This window comes from Anser cygnoides, chromosome 20 (genome assembly GCF_040182565.1).
Source record: "Anser cygnoides isolate HZ-2024a breed goose chromosome 20, Taihu_goose_T2T_genome, whole genome shotgun sequence".
NCBI classification, from domain to species: domain Eukaryota; kingdom Metazoa; phylum Chordata; class Aves; order Anseriformes; family Anatidae; genus Anser; species Anser cygnoides.
Window position 1 is genome coordinate 1,971,347 of NC_089892.1, and position 20,193 is coordinate 1,991,539.

The following is a 20,193-nucleotide window of genomic DNA, read 5'->3' on the forward strand; positions in this document are numbered from 1 at the left end:
GAGAGGTGGTGATTAGCCAGAGGAAATACAATGAGGTCAACGGTTCACTGATGACATGGAAGTCTCTTGTGTATAAGGCCAGAGCCATACTGTGCTCCTCCATTATCTAAGATACATAGACTTAAAGAATAAATCATTTATAGCTTGGCAAAGGCATTAACTCTATGTTCTGGAGTAAGTTGAGATTTTTGCACCAGACTTTTCGAATGAGACATTTTATTTAGTCAGGACGCTTCTGTAATAAAAAGCTTGGTCTTGTCCATTAGGTTTAATAGCCACAATGATTTCTCAAGTCTATTAAGTTTAAGGTTGAACAGAGCAGAAACTATCAACAGTGTTCTTCCTCCAGAGAACTGTTATCAGAAAAAAAGAGAAAAAACCTTGAGGGTTACCATTTGGATCTCTTTTGTGCAAATGTGTTAGAATTAGGATTTTCTTATTTCACAGTAGCAGAATGTATCCCAAAATACACTTACAAAAATTAAAAGTCAACTCTATTTTTGTCTGTAATTACTAAGTCCTCCTCAGTTCACTAAGACTTTCGGTTAGGAGTATTTCCGTTTCCATTACTGTATTGAAAGTCTAGTAGATCAGAAGAAATGGTACCTCACAGGACAATGTTCCACAGGCAGCTAAAATATGAGAATGACTTCTGATTCTGGCACTTACTAAATCTTTTTTTTTAACTTTTTTTTTCTCTGTGTGTTTATGGCCAAACTTGTCTTTGAAATATCTAGATATGCTTGATTTTACTGTTTTCAGAAGGTAGCCGGGGGGTATGTAGTACAGCAAAGCTCTGCTCTGATGCACTGAGCAACACCAGCGTCTGCAGCTCCTTGCTGTGCTCTGAGTTCTTTCACTCTTGACAATGGGAAAGGAAGGTGGCGTTCTAAAAGAAGCTGGTCTGAAGTAATCCAGCATTGTCATGAGGTGGTTTTGTTTTTGTGGTGAAGTCCTCGCCCTGCTGAAGATTTGTGGATTCAGAGTTGTAGGAGAAAAGCAAAGACCACGTTGTAGATCAGGGAGAGGCAGTTTGTAAGGATGTGGGAAAGACAGCGGCGAGGCACGTCAGAGAACAGGGCAGAAACTACTCATGTTTGATCATGCCCACGCAACCAAAACTGAAGGAAATAAAACATGGCCTGACTATGCCAACTGCCAGGACAGAGTGAAGTGACCATGCTCTTGGATTCAGAGTGCTATGCAGTCGGTGAGAACAGAGAGCTTTTCGTCTCAGAAGGGACTCGCTTGGTTTCTGTCAGTCTTTTTTTTTAAATGTTACTTCTCCATTTTGTACTCTGTGTTAAATAAGGCTTCTGCAGCAAGCATTCTCAAAGAGATTTGGGAAAGGTGGTGATTTAATGCAGATGGCCTTGTATTTCCAGCAACACTTCAACCTTCTGAATTGCTATTGTTTTTATTACTCTGAGCAGACTAAAGGGGTTGTCAATACAGCTGTTTCGGCAGCAGTCCAGGCTGTTCGAGGTAGAGGAAGAGGTGCTTTAACACGAGGGGCATTTGTTGGGGCAGCTGCTGCTACTGGATACATAACACCAGGTAAGGCATGGCAATAACAGCTGATACTTTAATTCTGACTACCGGTGTGCTCTATTCCATTTGTCAGTCAACTATGCAAGTGACCTCTTCAGCTTCAGTCATCTGAGATGAAGCAGAAGAGAGAATTCATGGGCGTTTTAATAAATCAAAGAGCTGAAAAACTGGCAGTACCTATCCTTTATAAGTCTGCAACTTAAAACTCCATGTGCACAGGGCACGAGTACACAGTTATCCCCATAATGGCTTTCCTGGCTTTATCATTCTATTATCTGTGTAGTTGACTGCCAAACAATTTCCCAAACTTTCTTCCTAGGTCAGGAACCTCTTGGATCACGTGTCCTGTAGCAGTAGGATTGGCTTGCCCAAGAAACCCTTGCAGGGATAGAACTGGCAGTCACTGTGATCCCAGAAACTTTCCACATGAATTGGGCATGTGGGCACAATATCTATCAGTAGCTTCTGTGCTGGCCTAAAAAAACAAAAGTAAAAGAATTTGTGTTCATACTCTGTTAATTCATCATCTGTGCTGTATTGTTCTGAGTAGCAAAGGATCTTTTGAAATCCAAGGGCCTTGTGGTTCACATATGTGGTACTTTCTGTACACAGCAGGTGAGTTGCTAATCAGGTTATTTCACTGCTGATTCCTCAGGGCAGATCTGCAACCATCAGAGGCAAAACTATTTGAGCTTTAAGAGCTGAGGTGCTCAACTATTAGTGGCTGGTACAAAATAGTGATGATTTTTATTAACCAGTAGGTTGCAAGCAGATATGAAAGGCGTACAGAGTGTAAGCTGTTACAATCCCCATTCAAGAAACTTTTAATGAAATGTTAACTTTCTCGTTACTTTCCAAAGTGCGTTGTTTTTTGTGACTCTGCATCATATCTGAGGCTTGCAAGTAATGTGAAGGGAGTCTAGATGTTGTTTTGACTTTGAATATGAATCACAGATTTTTAAGAATGAGATGCTTGGAGATCCCTTAGTCAAAGCAAACCCAATAGCTTCCGAAAGTAGTATGTATACTCATACTCAAGTTTTTAGATTATAGCAGGAGCTCTAATTATACCCTTCATCCATTCACACATGCTAGTAGCGTAGCCCTGTTGTTTGGTAGACCTGCTTTCTGGCACAGTCAACAGCATGATGTCTTCATTGTTCCTGTATGTTGATGTAATTATAAATATTAAAAACCAGTAATTCATTTTTAATAGCTGTTAACGTTGTTTTTGGAACTGTCTTGCTGCCTGAGGAGTCATTTATGAGACATTTTAACCTGTCAAGGGCATTCTCATTGCCAGCATGGAATTACTCCAGAAACAGGTTTAATTTCCAAGTCATTGCAGTTGTTAAGCTTTTATTGGTCTTGGCCTACACAGATTATTGATGACGTGGTATCTGCCACAGGCACCTAGCATTCCCCTCTTTATAATGCAAGTTGAGGAAGATGACTGTTCTCTTCATCAGACTGTATTTGTACTTCAGGGGTAGTATAAGCAAATACGGGATGTGTGACTGGATCATGCCAACTCCGTGCTCCAACATTACAGACTCGAGAGCTGAGGTTTAAGGAAGTCATTGGGTAGTTTGTTTGTTAAGACACTGTGTAGAAGGATTTTAGTGTTTTCAGCAGTTTTCACATGCATTAATGTGAGTTTGGTTTTTCCGTGGTCCTTCTTTGTGTACCAGAAAGGGTCCCTGTGTATTGGTGTGCGAATACCAATTGTCTTCAGGTATCACAGGAAATGAAAACCCATTCCCCATCTGTTTATATTGCAGGCTATGGAGCACCATATGGGTATAGTACAGCTGCGCCAGCTTACGGTATGTATAGCCCAGTAATTAACAAAGTAGAAGTTACACAGAAACCATTGTGCCAGTCCAAATGTGGCAGTCCAAGTTGGTTTAGGGTTTGCAGGAGAAACTAGAGATTAAAGCTCTTAAACCATGATGACAACACCTTGCCATAACCTTGTGGTTCTTTTTTGGTTGGAGTAGTTTTTTGCCTATGCTTTGCCTGATCTGTGGAAGGACCGCTTGTTCTAATTGCCTGTTCCCTTTCATACTGAAACTGAACTGAAGTAGTTTTCTTACTTTTTACAGCCAATCTGTGCTCCATTCAAAGACTACCTAAGGGCCTATGTCAGCAGCTCTGAGCAATATTTATCTAAATGGCTTTACAAATAATTGGCAATGTTTGTCTATAAGTTTAATTGGCTTGTGGACCAAGCTCCCTTAGTGCTGTCAACTCTATGAAATAATCTCTGATACAGTAAAAGTCTACATGCGTACAATCCCATCCCCGCCCCACCCCGCTCCCCCTGCTGCAGGCTAAACCACTGCTGCTTGGGACAAGCAGAATGATTTTGTGTAGTTTATATCGCTGGTGATTAGACTGCAAGGAAGCTAGGATACGGTAATTTGCCACAATGATTTTACGAAGAAGCATAGTGAAATTAGGCTGGCAAAGCATTGGTTTTGTTAAGACTGTAAAATAAACTAAAAATCAGCAATGATGGAAAGGTTTTTCTTACCTCAGCTTCTCCCTACCCCCCTGCTTTTTTTTTTATGCTAGACTAACAAAGTGTATTTACCTCTAACCGGCCCTTTTGGTTACTTTGAATGAGGTTTATGTGGCAATGGGAGCAAAGCAGTTTGGAGTCAGTGATATGTCCTGGCACACACACAAAAAAAAAAAACACACCTGCGCCTACCAGAACCCATCCCACCGTCCTCTCCTGTCACAGGGCTGGAGGGAAATCCTGCTACTCAAATGACAATAAGTACATTTCAAGGCCTGCAGTTTTTTCATATGGGAAACTGAGCTTGCAATTTCCTACTCATTTTCTAGCTTTTGTAGTATTTGTAATACTTATTCCTCTCTAATTTGTATAGCTTTTATAGCTTGGGCAATACCAACTCCCCTGATAGCATTATAAAAGTTAGAAATATTTTCAAATGTTTATTTCATTACTTTCTTTTAGAGGTATGAGCTATAAACAACAGAATGCTGCTACTTTATTGAAAACATTCCCTTTGCTTGACTAAGACCAGCTGGCCCTATTCTGTACTCCTGCAGTGGAGAGTGGAAGTACAATGGGCCAATGGGCTGCATTTAACAGTGGGAATTCTCCCTTCAAAATATAAGCAAACTTCACTAGTTCTGCAAATCCTGCCCCGTTGACCGGCCAAGTGCTTTGACAAAATGGCAGCTGACAGCTGTGCTTTCCTACTGAGTGTGCTCTGCATTGTCTTCTGTGTTGTATTACTGAAAATAGAAGGAATAGCTATTTGTTTTTCAAGGAAAAATCAAAGGAAGTTTAGTTTATGGCTTACTTCATGGCATGGATTTTTAAAAAACCTCTTTAGTTCTTTCCAAGCTGTAGTGACTGGCTATAACCAAGATCAGTGGTATATGCACATGCGTATTTTTACAAGCCAGGGACTTGCAGTGACGTAACATGAATCCTTTTCTGGCTGAAGAAGACAGTGCAACTGTTATCAGTGCTCCTGCACCATGAGTTTTACTTACAGCTTTTTTTGCCTTCCTTCACTTCTCCTACTTTGTTTTTTTTTTTTCTCATGATGCGTATTTTGGGAGCTAGATTTTAATCAATTAACTGTGTATATGTGACATATCACTGACTTCAAAACACTGTGGAATTTAATGCCCCCATTTTTCACATAAAGAGTTTCTGTTTTTAATGTCTTATTATTGTGATGCAAAGTACTGGGATAATGCTTTTTGGCTGTGAGGTAAACATGTCTCTTTGCCTTTGTAAGCTGTTGCATGTTGGGAAACTTCACTTTGATCATCTGGTGCTCTGGAATACCTGCTGTTGCTGCTTTGTGATTTCTAAATGGACACATAGGATAAATACTAGAATTTAAATAGGAAAGAATTATTAAAAAAAAAGCATTTAATTGTGCAGAAGCTTGTGAGGCCACAAGAACTCTGTAATAACCATGAAATCAGGCAAATATTAATCTTTCCAGATTTGCCACTTCAATACAGGATAGCAAAAGCAAAATAAAGCAGCAGATACAAAATTTACTGTAGGTGCTGGATTATTTGGCTGATCTATGTGGATGCTTATCAAAACTGCTGGACAGTTTCCCTATGAATTTTCTTTTATGCATAGCAGTTCCTGTCAAGAGTATCTGCAATTGTTACTGGCCTGTGAAATATGAACACAGAACAAGGTAGTAGAGATTAATTATCATAAAGATTATGAAATAGCTTCAAGTCCAATCTCTTTTTAACAAAACACACTCTATTTTTGAGACTACTGCTTGCTTTAATTTTAACAAACACTGGGACAAAAATAAAAGCAAACTTTAAGCTAACCATCTGTCTGAAATAGTACAAAGTGTTGAAGTGTTACTGTTTATGGGGCCCTGTACCCTAAAGTCACATTGACTGATTTGGAAAAGGTTAATGAGAACACTACTGTAAGCTCATATCTGACTTTCTTGGATCACTGAACTTATTTGGAGTCCTCTCCCTTTTTTCTCTCTGTAGGTTTACCCAAGAGAATGGTTCTGTTACCAGTTATGAAATTCCCAACTTATCCTGTTCCCCACTACTCATTCTTTTAGCAAATGGCAGAAGCTAATTCCTATTGATTGAACAACACAGTACAGTGCAGAATGTTAGAAGAAAAAAAAGCCTTTTTATCCTGTTTTCTTTGAACACATACTTGAGCAAACTCATTTGTAAAGAAACATCTTTTTCCTACTTTTTGATTTTAACAAAATGCAAATTTAGTTCTCTAAAACTTGAAAAAAAATGTTCTGTGAAATGTTACCTCATTTTCAAATAACTTATACCAGCCTTCTGTTATAGGGAAGAACTAGAAGCTTAAATCTTACGTTTTAAATGAAGTATCCGATTATGTAAAATTAAATTTGTGAAGGATGTATAGAATATAAAACACTGATCACAAATAAACTGTTTTGTTGTAACACAAGAGTACTGCCTGTTTCCTAATGCAGTCACACAGATTCAGTTAGTGACCTGTACTTGTTGTAGGGTTATTTAATGCAGGGCATAGTTCTTTAAAAAAAATATAAAAATAAAAATAAAAAAATAGAAACTTCAGTTAAAATATAACTTTGTAAATATTATGGTGTGTAATAAACTTAGAAAAATATGGGTTAAATATTGTTTTATTTTATAGAGCTAAGCATCAGTATGTGAGTTTCCTTAGAATCTTTAAAATCAGCATCCTGTAACTCTCAGTGACTTTAGAGTCTTAATCATCAAAGAAGGCTTTTCATTTGTACACAGAATACTGAAAAAACAAACAAAACAAAGGGAATTAATCCTAGACTGTCTCTTTGTATTAGGTTACATTCTGTGAAATACATATTAAACAAAGGAAGTTCCCACAGAAGAGCTCATATAATTACAGGGATACACAGTTAAGTCCGTATTGCCCAGAGAAAGGACGTCAATAATGTTACAATCTTGTTCTTTAGAGCTCAAAAGCTGCTTGTTTTCCTTTCTTTTGTTTTTCACCAAAAAAAAATAAAAATAAAAAATTGCACTTGTTCTTGTGGCCTTCTTCACTTTTAAGATTGTCTGCCCACCCTTGATTTTCCATTCACCATTTTTGCAGAAAGCATTTTAGTTGTCAATCTTGTATTAAAACAAAGGGTTCTCCTTTTTCCCCTTACGTTTACAAGAATCTAAAGCAGCAACAAGGTCCCCATGAAAACTTGCTATTTAATTGTCCCAGTTCTTGTTGAGTGCTGCTGTGGAAAGTGACACACTTCAGCCATAGGCCAGTACTTTTCTTAAGAGTTGGTGCTCAAACCAAAAGAATTTCCTTTCAGATAAGGAGGGGGTGCACCTGTCAAATTCCAGGACAGGCCCCAGCTCCGTGCTGGCTCCATGTGTTTTAGACTTCTGCAGAAAAACTGCTGTGGGCTCTACTGAGGGATTCAAGTAGTCTTTATTAAGGTATCACCCCCACAAAATAAGTAGCGTTGCTGGTTGTACTTCTCTACTCTTTTAAGTTGCTTTTCAGGAGGTTTGCTTTAGTTCATGCTCTTTTCAAGACTGCCTTTATACACTGTTCTCCAACAGATTTTGCTGTCGAGGCAGGGGGGAGCTATATTTATGAAGAGGGTGTAAGAACAGTGCTTAAAGCCATGTAAAGTTCCTCCTCCCTTTCATCACCCATTACAGGGAAAGAAATATTAGAACAGCATAATAAGGGGCAGCTTATTTAGCAAGCTGCTCTTCTTGGAATTAACTGCACCTGTTAAACTAATATGCTTAGAACTGTGTTCATATCTTACATGGTTTTCCTTCTGACATAGCTCTCGCTTTTGTTTGGTGTTGGTGGTACTTTAATAAAAAATGCAGCTCTACTGACAAGTAGCGGTGAGCCTGCTGTTCTCATCCATGTGACAGTGCTGAAATAAAGAGCAGGGTCTTGGGGATGTAATCAAATTGAGCGGTGCTCGTAAGTCACCAATACATTTTGCTGGCCTATGGATGAAAGGAAGCCATCACGGAGCAGAAAAAGCATGGCTGATAAGAGCCCGTTTTTGTTAATAAAATATTCATTAAAGGAATCTTTCCTCTGCACACGTTCCACCCCCTCCCACCCCTCTTTTGGAGTTCCCCTGATTGGCAACTGTTTTCTTTTTTCTTTAATCCCCAGATTTGTAAAATTTCTAACAAAATATTGTCTGAACCAATTCTCTACAATAAACATTTGTATGCCAAATAACTTGTTCCTTATTTCAAAAACAAGGAGGGCGCTATGCTCTTTTCCAACATGATGGCAGTCATTTCAGATGATTGATAGAAGTCTTTTTTTTTTTGTCATTTGTTGGGAGTTACTAACCACATTGTAAACTTGCCCCCTCGCTGCATATTTTACATTTCTCTGCTTTACTGAAAATATGAATGAGCTGTCAGTTCTTTGTTTAGAAAGTGGTAACCTTGGAAGTGTTAGATATTTCAATACCTTCAAAGAATTAGAAGTGCCCATTTTACAATGAAAATTCCACTTGCAGCTGAAAGAGCAGAGAAATTTAAATGGAGCTTTAGCTTCAGCCATTCTCTGAAATTAACATGAAATTTTTGCTTCTCTGCTCTTTTCCCACTGTAGGTGGTTTTTTCATTGACAGTCCCTATTGCCAGCCTCTCAGCATCGCACCTTTTATTATTCACTTGGGCCCTCAAGATTTCTTCTCTGACTTCTAGAACCATCAGGTTGTGTGGCTCCAAATGGCATTTTGTACATGTCTTAAAAGCAAGAACAAAAGTGGCTCGTTTTGAGGTTTCTCAACTTCAGACATGGAATCTGAGGGTGTTTTTTTTTTCTTTTTTCTCTCAAAAGTGTTTCTCACTTCTTGAACTTTGTTCCATTTACTGAAAAGCAATACTTACTTCAAGCCACAGTCCTTTCTTTGGGTACATAGCAATAGATGTGTATATACTTCTGGTTATTTCTTTACACTAGAAGGGAAGGGGGGGGCAACAAACCAAGACTTTAAACCTCACAGGGTGCTTGCTTTAAGCAGTGAACCCACATTTACTTTCACTATTGAAGTATTTTAGAATTTTAATATTATGACTGTATTTGCATGTTTCCTATAAAAACTGCTACAAACAGTTGCAATGGTCACTCTTGAAGCAGTAGTGCTTTGTACCATTGTACATGTCAGCAGACATGAAATGTAGCAAAAAGCTGGAAGAAAAAAAGTCTTTTTTTCTCCAAAATATAACTAAATGTTATTCTTTCTCTCTCTCTCTCTTTCTTTACCACATCGTTAATATGAGGCACAAAAAGGGTAGGCCTGAATTTGACTTTGAAATAGTTCTTCTGTGTCTCTTAAAATCATCACCAAATGATAGGAAATTGTAGTATTTGGTAAATCTTCAATTCAAAATCCTCACTTCTCTAAATTTACTAGTGTGTTTGTTTTTTTTTTTTTTCTCTTAAACTTGTATGTTGATATTCTGAGATTGTGAATCAGTAATCAGCAATAACTGAAAGGTAAATGTCCTTGTTTATTTAAATGGTATTGGAACATCTGTATGTTGCAGTTAAGACTTTTAAGCAATTTTCAGCAGGTTAATACCACTTTATTCTCATTCTCTCCGGACCTCCATAGCCATATGCACTTGTATAAAATAAGCAGAAATGTAATGACTGTAAGCTGAGATCGTGATGTAAAAGGTAAGAAATTTTATTTTAAGCTTAAAGAATATTTTTATTGATTTTTTTCTAAAAATCTCACATACCTATGACAATCTTGTATATGGCAGATTTTTATTATGTTTTGTTTAATTCTAAACATTCAAACAAGTAATATGCAGTTTTGGATTCCAACTTCATGTTTTTCAAGGCCACTTCAAATATTCCAGTTTCAGTTAAAAATATATATATATTTCTTAACACTTTTAAGAAATAGTTTGGTTTTATCAACAGACTGTTCTTCAAATATCTTTCTCTAGCATAGCCTAAAAAGCTGTTTTGATACTGCTGTGTATCAGGCACCGCATTCCTTGCATACTTGTGGAAAACATTTAGGTAGGTACTAAAGCCTGGCCATGGCCCGCACTGAAAGCCATACCATGGTTACAGTTACGTGAAATAAAAATGTGAAGTGTAATTTGTGGTATTATCTAACTAACAAGAGAGAAATTATTTCCCTAAACTAGTAAAGCTGAACTCCAAACTGAGAATGGAAAGACTTTGATGATGTTAGAGTTTAAATCTGCAGAGATCAAATTACATTAGGCCAAATTAATTCATGAAGCAGCCAGGTTTGCTTTCCTCTTGTGGGTGCAGTGGGAGGAGAGGAAGGCAGGCAGGAAAAGATTTAACTCTGCATGAATAAATTGTTTGGCTGTAGTTTTCTAAAGCTAGAAATTAAGATAGGGGCATCCGTAAATAATTATTTTCAGTTCTGTAGTAAATGTTTTAGATGATATTTTACTTGGAGTAAAATGATTTTGGATTATGACTTATATGGTGCACATGATATGTGTAGTTTTAAAATACTTGTTTTTTTAATTTGCATTTATATAACCTTACATTATGCAAGATTGCATAGCACAGTACTGCACAACTGCAGTACCTGCAGTACTTGAAGTTGCTGGAAACAACTCTTTTATATTAAAAAAGAAAAAAAAAAGAAAAAAAAAGGAAAAGGGGGGGGTTGATGATGTATTAGCGTTTTAGGGTCTCAATTCAGACATGAAAGCATTAAAAAACCCTGACTGATCACAGTTTATACTGATGTAAAACAGAAAAATACTTGGTATGAAATATGTAGTAAATCAAGCCTAAACCTTGTTGTTTTGCATCAAAATATAACAGCAAAAATAAACTATATTTCTTTTTCAATATTGAAAATATCAAATTCAGTAAATAACTGCATGTGTAGGTTCTCCATAACTCAGGATATGTCTGGATAAAATACATAGGTTGATGTAGAAAAATAGCTGTCAAATATTGTTGGTTTTAGTAATGTTGGAGGAAACCTGATCTTGCAAGTGGCCTATGTATCTGCACCTGGAGAAATTAAGTTCAGGAACTTTACCAGTGACTTGCCCACTAAAGCACATAACTGATTACATTTGCAGGTGCAATTGACGAGCCATCAGAATGACCTTTCTGTTTGGTGGTGCAGCTTTTCATCTGCTGTTATCTTCAAGGTATAAATATAGGGTTTGGTCTGAAGCTCACTTAATATTCAATTATTTGTTCAGCCTGTAAGGCAAAGTAATCCTGATAGTGGAGCAGCAGGCTGCTCTGTTTCCTCTGAAAGGCAGTGTTTTATATGCTTCAAGGCAATATTAAGGCACATTATAATGAACTTCTCTTGAGTATTCCTTTTGTAGGTTTAACTGATGACAGTCTGACAAGCAGCTTATCTGTCCAGTTCAAGGACTGATTAATAAAATGTCTTGTTGACTTCTTTGATCTCTCTCTTTGTGGCCTGGATTTGGCAGCCTAATCCATTTGTATTGGTTTTCATCAGCACTGTTTTGACTGTGTATTTCCATATTTTTCTGTCATTACCCTCTTAACTCTTACAATCGTAAGCATTCTGCCCTTCTGCTTTTTTGACATTTTCACTTTCTTGGATCTTCTCCTCTTTTTCAACGAAAAGATACTAAATTTCTTTGGTATATTTTTGCTCAGTAGGCAAACACGGCCAAAAATTGTCCCCTTGACTTTGCTGCACGCCTTCGCAGTAGGATGGACACCATTTCCTGACATGAAGTACACGTTGTACTTAAAACTCCTAAATCCTGGTTTTGAAGCCATTTGGAATCAGTGACAAGACCCTACTGTGGGTGCTAAGACTGCCTAGGACTGTCTCATTCACGGTGGTACTTGAGCAAAACATTCACATGTTCTGAAACATCTTTCATGTAGGTTCCACAAGTGCCTAATACATTGGCATTTGAGAGAACTGTTACGGACTGCATTATAACCAGTAGGTTTTAACCAAACCAAAATACCAGGCTATTATTTGATGACTGATTTGGATAACATCTACTTGATCAATGTTGTAACAGCCACTGTTTTGCTAAGGCAGAATTAGAAACTGCTTTCTTTTGCCTATAACACTTGCAGGTTTCCTTTTAAAATCCAACTCACTAAGAGAATGGTCTGAAGTGCCTTTTCTGTGAGATTGAGGTCTGCTATTTGATGGCTACCGAGCTTTGTCTTTCTGGATATATGCAGCAGTCAATGTGGAAACCTGGTTCCATGTGCTTTGTGTAGCTGCTGCTATCTTTGCCAATTCTGCAGTACCATTTATGTGAAGCAAAAATATTTTACAGTTGGAACTTCTGGTTCATGGAAAAGAATTCTGAAAAAGTTCTTTTCAACTACTACATATAAATAGGACACTCGGGAAAGTCTGTATCTATTCACTTCCCACCTTAACTCTAGTTTTAGCTAACCAGATGCCAGTATATATTTTGGGAGATGATGTCTGGCACTTAAAGGATTAACAGAAACCAGAGCTTTACAATGAAAAACTGACCTGCTTAGTGTGTTACCTGGACTGGAGATGAATGGCATTAACATTGACTTTGGACGAATAAATGTGAGCTTGGGTGGCCTGGCTGGTTGACATGGAGGGAAGTGAGGCTATTTACAGAATTGCGAGATTAAAACACAGGCTGTTCCATTGTTCCAATAGCATTTGTTTGCTTTTAGCTGTTCTGGCATACAAATCCACAATCACACACAGTGGCTTTCCCTTTCTAACAGTTTGGATTTTCTGGAACGATGTGAGGGAGAAATGTATAAGCAGCCTGTTGAGTTGTCAGATTGGTATCTGACGTGGCCGTGCAGGACAGCAGTCTTCACAGATGGAAACCTCTAAGTACAGTATACTGCTAACCATACCTCAGCATTTTTCTTCCTGATGGTTGAGTGGCAGCTGGAATGGTTGTCATTTTCCCAGATAGGAAACTGTGACTTTTGAAGAAATAACATATTTGACAAGGGAACTTAAATCCTCCTTTGCCAGCCACATGAAATTTCTACAGGTATGTTCTGTCTACAGACGGGTTTAAGGCAACCAGATCGGTTTGGAAGAAAAGTGTTATCTTGAGCTAGTGTCTTAATTGTACATGATACAAACACCATAGAAAAACCTGCCTAAACCTTTTGAGACATAATTCCATCACCATCCTTTGCTTGAAAGCCTTTACGTTAAAGCACCAGGGTTGAATGACTGTGAAAGGCCTTGGCGAGCTGAAAGCATGGCACATGATGCTTCCTGCCATCGTATCCTCTCTCTGCCAGTGCTTGCTGTCTTCTTTAAGTGTGCATTCTGGAGCTGGAACACGGTGACCTTATTCCTGGGCATTGAGCCATACGGATGGAGGGAGGCCAGCCTATACCCATGAAGGGACTGTGTAACACATGGCCTCTGTTGCCCAAGCAGTTTCTGTTGGACACAGTACACAATCCAGCCCTCACACAGGCAATTTAGTGCCTGGGTAGGTGGTTCCTAATCTGTCTAATTTGCTGTCATGCAGCCAATGTGAGTTAATTAGATGATTCAGCAATTGTTGTGGCTCCCAGTTAATGTGCTGTAAACCCTGCTGCCCTAAGTTTCACTGGAGCGGAATACCTTCGTTTCTGTGAATGCTGTGCTTCCCGCTGCCTTTTCTGATCTCCTCTAGCGTTCCAGTAAATAACCAAGTCTCTAAAGTTACAGAATCTTTATGTAGCTGTTTCTAGATTGTTGAGAATTTCTAATCAGCCAATGAAAAGCTTTAGGGAACAAGTTTTCCTAGAAACTTATTAATGTGCCAATGGACTATTTTTACTCATGTGCAAACATCTGTGAGAAGTATTCTGGTATCTCTGATCACTTGAAAGGCCACTAGTATTCCTTCTTTAAGAATACTTGCCTTCTGGCAGAAAAAAATAGATTTAATGTTTGTCTTAATTCTAAGATTATTTGTGCCTTTTTCCTTTCATTGGACTACTAAGAGAAATTTCCCTGACCACAAGTTTCTTGCATTAATAGGAAGTAGAAAATGAAGGAGGAGTGGCATGAAGACTTTTCAGGTGTTCCAGGAAAAAAATCTCGTTTGTTGGCTGTTCAACTATGGGACATCAATCTCCTGGCAATTCTAAAATGCCAAGATAGCAATAAATGTGAGCAGCTTCAATGTACTATCCTTGATCCAATCCAGCAATTCGGAGAACGAGTCTGACAGTCCCTGTGTTTTCAGTCACTGATCTCTGACAGAAAGTGTAGAAACACACGGATCCCTTGCTTCATTTTTAATTCTCCATCTGTACTTCAAGAGTCCATGGGTCATCACAGTCTAGTGATGAGATTCCCAAACATCTCACCAGAACTGTGTAAATTAAGAGCTAGCACAACATTACAGTATTTCAGTCTTGGACAAAATTCCAAGTTTCCCTCTGCATCCTTTGCTCTGTAGGCAATACAATACAATCATTCTGTATTAGAACTTAGTGCCTTTAGATAAATCCTCTGTAGTCAGTTGCTTGCTAATAAATAAAGGGAAAAATATGTCTTCCACCTTCAAATGAGTTCCAAGTCACATAAGCAGCTTACAAAAAAAGGCTCCTACTTCCTGAGGCTCTGGGAAACAGCACAAGAACTCTGCCAGGGCGGACTCTTTTGGATACATGATGAGATACACAAATATAAAGTTCAGACTGCTGTTCTCAGTCATGAATCACACTGGGACCTCTCCTCTGGCAACAAAAGAATGAAAGTGAGGTCTCTGCTGGCCTTACAAATTCTGTTAAGTACAGTTGTACTGTCTTAAGAACCAGTAACTGAGCTTGAATTTTCAGGACACAGACCCTCTCAAGCATCCTGCTGAAAAAAACTACGGAAAAATGAGATACTTTGCTGACTTGCTTAAAGAGATGCGAAGGTATATCATAGTTGCAGCCGCTATCCTTAGTATATAGACAGCTTGTCTAACAGTTCATTGGTTCCAGTCTTCTGTTTTAGCAGATCTGGTTTGCTGTGAAACTGAGCCCTACTGTAAAGTGGAAATTCTGTCGCAGTCATTTTAGAGCAATTCACTGAAGAAACTCAACACTGGAGTCCTACACTTACAGGTTGTAGCAGCAGTTTTCACCTCTATTTTCTTTTGAACATTAACCACTTAAGCTGGTAATTAAGTGTTTGACATTAAGAGAATTCACACCACAAAGCTGCTTTATTAATTAACCCCTGAAGTTATGTCTCCTTAGCTTAACTTCTCTCATCTAATTCCATACCTATCTGTGTGCAGGTTCTTTAGTGCCCCAAAACATCTTCCTGTTTCCCATTGTACTCACAGAAACAGGAGTGATTCAGTTACTTACGTGCAGCTGATGCTCAAGATAATAAAACAGCATGAGTGGGATGCATACAGACCTGTTCCTCTAGTCTGGTGTTTTCTAGGAGAGAAGATGCTCTTTCTGCTAGACCTGTCTAATACTGTGTAGGCAGTGCAATGCCTTATTAAAAGAAGTTCTGTGAGCTTTTTAATAAAAAAAAGTTCATCTTATATTAAGATTTAAGTTCAGTATTTTTTTCTCCAATTCCTGTGGCTATGTGAAAACATTCAGACTAAATGCTTACTTTGACACTTAAGAGGAGTCGAGTGATCTAAAGTGCTAAGTGGAGATGTGCAGTTCTAAGTCAAATTTCTTATGTTGTATGTTGTTTTAACTTGTATTTGGTGCCTTAACTCTGTACAATCTAATGTTATCTATACTGTACCACAGGTAGTTTAGTGGGTAAGTGTATTTTAAGAGAAGTCATCAAGCTAGGCTACAGAAACTGTAGCAAGGACAAGCCTTCTCAGTGTGAGCTGTCCTGCATATTTAATTAATAATCCACTGATAAACAAAACCTGAAGAATTTAAAGAACATATAAAATTTTTAACTACAAATTGAGACTGAATGTATCCAATTTCCAACTTCAAAGGTTTGTGGCAATGAGATAAAGGTACAATCTCTTCTATGCTGTGTAAGTAAACATCAAACTGGCCAGAAGTGTGTGTTTGTGAAAACCTATGGACTCTTATCTTTACTAGAACAAATTGCACTAGAAGGTATTAACTGAATGTAGTTTAGAAGGGTATTAATAGAATGTAGTCGATTATCCTTTATCCACTGGTACAGGGGGCTTGGAGTGAGTCAGATTTGCAGTTAATGTTTAAATCCAAAATAGCATGCGGACTTAAGCCTCATTCCTCCCTCTTACCTGAATCTAGAAGCTCCAGGTGCCTTATGCTGCTTTGCAGTTTGCAAGGTGTAGCACAGCTTCTACTTGAACACACATTTGCTTGCTGAATGCACCTGGTCCTGGTAGAATGGACTGAGGCAAAAGAGAGAGAGAGAGAGAAGAAAACAATGAAGGTAGAGTGCTCTTCTCCAGTCTTAGGTTAAGCAGACAAGGAAGTTGCAGGGAAAGTTCCACTGCCTTTTCCAAGGCCATAAATACAGTCTCTGGAAAAAATAGGTTTGTCTATTGTGGTAAATCAGCAGCCTTAGTATACTAAGAGCAATGAGGAAATGGTATTGTTTTTTCAATAGCTTGTAAGAAATTAGGTAAGAGATTTAAGCTACCCATATTACAAGCTAAAAATCTGCTAGAGCAGATTATACTTTTTTCCTGCTTCAATAAACAGGTACAGGTTGGAAAGAGGAGGAACAGGAGCAATCCAATGAATCACAGAACAGTTTGAGTTGGAAGGGACCTTAAATATCATCTAATTCCAACCCCCTGCCATGGGCAGGGACACCTCCCACTAGACCAGGATACTCCAAGCCCCTTCTTTATATCTAATCTAAAGCTACCCTCTTGTAGTTTAAAATTGTATTTGCTGATGCAGCGCTATCCGCAACAGGGAGACTCCTCCATGCAGTATATAAAGCATGCAAATGAATTTTGGCAGGGAAAGGAATACTAGGAGTTTTCTCTAAAGGAATACTAGTAACTTATTGATATGATGACCACAGTATTCTAGACAACCTGCTTTTGAAAAGAGCAGCACGGTAACAAGGGAAAGCTGATACTGCTCCCACTACTACATGTTGTAATGTACATACTGCAGGTCACTAATACTGGCATAACTAGTTATGACAAGATCGGTTCATCTTACCAGAAAAGCTTATTTTGGCATTCTAGCTGCTTCTACTTTTTAAGCTACAAGGGAGTTAATTATAGCACAGATCTTTTTCTAAGGCAGTAGAGCGGAAGGTAAGTTTCAGCTTTGTGCTTTGAAGCTGCTGCGAGTAAGCTGATTAACAGTGTTCTGTGGAAACAACCTGACGTACTTATTTATTTTCTTTGTGCTCATTTCTATGTTCTTAGAAAAGCACAAGCTTCTATAAGCATAATCAACACAAAGTTACTCAGGGTACCGTGTCATCTCAGCAGTGGACACCAACTTGCATCTTCAGTCAACAGGCACATATAAATCAAGCTTAATTAAGAGGAACAGAACATCTTGGCAGGTTTGCTTTACTACTGGCACTGTTACAATTTAATGATCTATGCATATGGAAATGTGTGTATTCCTGCACTCCCAGTATAAGTAAGTTATAGTTCTGCAAGATCATCCTGTAACAAAGTAAAATGTGTTTAGTGTAGAAACAAGTATTATTCCTTCATTATTTCCACAAAGGGCTGTTTATAAGCAGTTGCAAAGCGATACTACTCAAAGCAGAATAGCTGTGCGCTGAAGAACAGTAGTCAGCTTTTGGAAATTTAGCAGTGATATAAATTTAATAATGAAACAACTGTACCATACAGATAATTTCCTGTGTTTTCAAACTAGTATCCCTGCTTCCCTGCTCAAAGTAACAGGATAAAGACAAGTGTAGTTTTCCAATAACATGTATTGCATGGAAATGTACTGGATGAAAATGGAGGCTGTACTGCTGAGAGCATATTCTACTATACAGAGCCATTCTCTGGGCAATGCTGCATAATTTAAGAGTGGGTAAATATGCCTTCAGGGACAACACAACACCAAATAGATGTTTGTTTTTAAAAAAACTACACAAAAAAAGTCCAAAAAATCAAAAACAAAAACCAGAAAAAAGCCTTGAAGCTTTGTCCAGTCATACACCTATTCTTCCCTGAAAAAAAGAGACAGGTACATCCATATGTGCTTAGTGAGTTACAAACCAGGTAACACAAAGGCCCTTAAGGATGAGTGTTTTACAGATAGTCTCCTTTTGGCCAGAAAAGAAAGGAAGTTGACGCCGTCTTCCAGTTCCCACAGAGCAGTGTCTTATTTCTGATCCTAACCCTAGAGCAGTATTTATTGATCAAACTGACTAAGCCTTTTAGGTCGGTGAGCTCTCCGCAAAGCAATTCTGTTCTCTCAAGCCTCTGCAGGGGCCAACAACTGGTGCTTAACTACTGCTTCCACTGCAGAATGTCACCTGTCCTCCAGCTGGCCCAGGCGTTCTGGGACACTTGCACTTCTCAGAGCAGCGCTGCTGTGGGGGCACCCACCAGAAGTGCTGCAGTAACACAGCAGCGCAACCCCCGGTGGGCTGTATGCTTTCGCAAGTCCCACCCAGGTCTTAGTGACAAAGTTGAGCATGAAACCTGTACCGCCAAAACTCCTGCCCTTTAATGAGGACATCTATGGGAAGGAGATGTGAAGCTGGCGACTTTGAGGAAAGGTTGGTGTCTTCCAAATCCAACTCATCTTACAAGCCTTTTTTTCCAAACGGTTGAGCTTCCATCCACCGTCCACCGTCAGTCTAATCAGTTCAAACAATTACTGCTAATTTGGGCTAAAATATCCCCCTTGTGTAACCCAAACTACCACCACCAATCCATCTGAAGAATTTTTTTAAACAAAGGGTCATCTGGCGGCAGATCACTGCTAAGAGTATGCATACTGCAAGGCAGACAGGAAATCTGGCAATGCAGTGCAATGCTTCTTTTCTGATGACAGTTACTCCTACAAGACAAGAAAAAGACTGAGGCAGTGCTTTGGGGCAGCGTTTCATGCTCAGCAAGTTTGCAGAAGGAAGGAATGCAATTCTATAAATCACTTGTACTGTATTTCTGTTTCTAGACTTGAATGAATTTCACTTTTCCTTTGTGGGTCAGCATAGTAAACATTAAAGAAAAGGACTATTTTTATAAATCTCTTTCACCAATAGAGAGGTCTGACCTGCAGCCACCAGATGGACTTAATTATCCATAGAGGACAGAGTGTTTATTTTTACACTAAGATTACGTATGATATTGAATAATACAAAATATGGCCTTTGAACTATCTAAACCTTAAATCCTATCACCAAATTCCATAAATAAGTAATATGGTGGACAATTCCATCTTCCTTCCTAATAAATCTCCCTCTCAAAAGAAGTTACTCAGAAATAAATTTCCAAATGAAGTACAAGAGATCCTTGTGGTCTAATTACAGAATACTTTACAAATCAGGAGGCATCTTAAATATTTTTAATAAAGTGAGCTGTATGTACTCACTAGCTAAAAAAGCCTGCAAATGTAAAGTAACTGGAATGCTCTTTGGACATGAAGTTGCTTCCTCATGTGATGCTGTACCCAGTACACTTGGCTTCATTTGGCTTCTGTGTTGTGGTTTATATGCCAGCCACTGTTCTGAACTGTACACAACACCGATATTTGCACTGTAATCTTAATTCATTTGCCACTGATTGTAACCCAATGCTACGGACTTCTCTGTATATAAAACCATAACCATGTCCCATTTGCTTCCAATAGCACACAATAAAGGCTTATCTCTGTAAACGGGAATTATGTCCTTATGACTCTTTTTTTAATTATTATTTTTGTCTGCAGTGAGGAAACTGGCTTTAAGGATTTTTTGAAGCCTGGGGAGCCAAACCACAGAAGTCTGTTCTGCTTTAGGCAGGAGGCTAAGACAGGCTTCCAGGGCTACGGACTTATCAGAGGCGACTGTTAGCAAAGCTGTGTCCTAGAGATGGAAACGTAAAGCACATTTACACCATCTGTACGGAGCGGAATGCCTTCCTTCACAAAGGTGAATAAAGTATGCAGGACTAATGTCTGACACGCACTGACGCTGTGGAGGGCTGCTGCACAAAAATACTGCTTGGTGTTAGCCAGTGGAAGCAGTAACA

At 38.6% G+C, this 20,193-nt stretch overlaps 1 protein-coding gene across 29 annotated transcripts in view; it reads left to right on the top strand.

Moving 5' to 3' along the window:
- STRBP (spermatid perinuclear RNA binding protein) overlaps nucleotides 1-19,846 on the top strand; it is a 70,884-nt gene extending 51,038 nt beyond the window's left edge. For 3 of the 29 annotated variants that reach the window (XM_048052171.2, XM_048052181.2, XM_066980588.1), the window contains exons 16-18: nucleotides 1,434-1,557; nucleotides 3,333-3,377; nucleotides 8,681-9,677. In XM_048052171.2, coding sequence (XP_047908128.1) covers nucleotides 1,434-1,557; nucleotides 3,333-3,377; nucleotides 8,681-8,775 — 264 coding nt within the window. In that variant the 3' untranslated portion in view covers nucleotides 8,776-9,677. The other 26 variants (XM_066980599.1, XM_066980600.1, XM_066980601.1 and 23 more) reach the window with 23 other exon arrangements.
- Nucleotides 19,847-20,193: the final 347 nt, after the last annotated feature.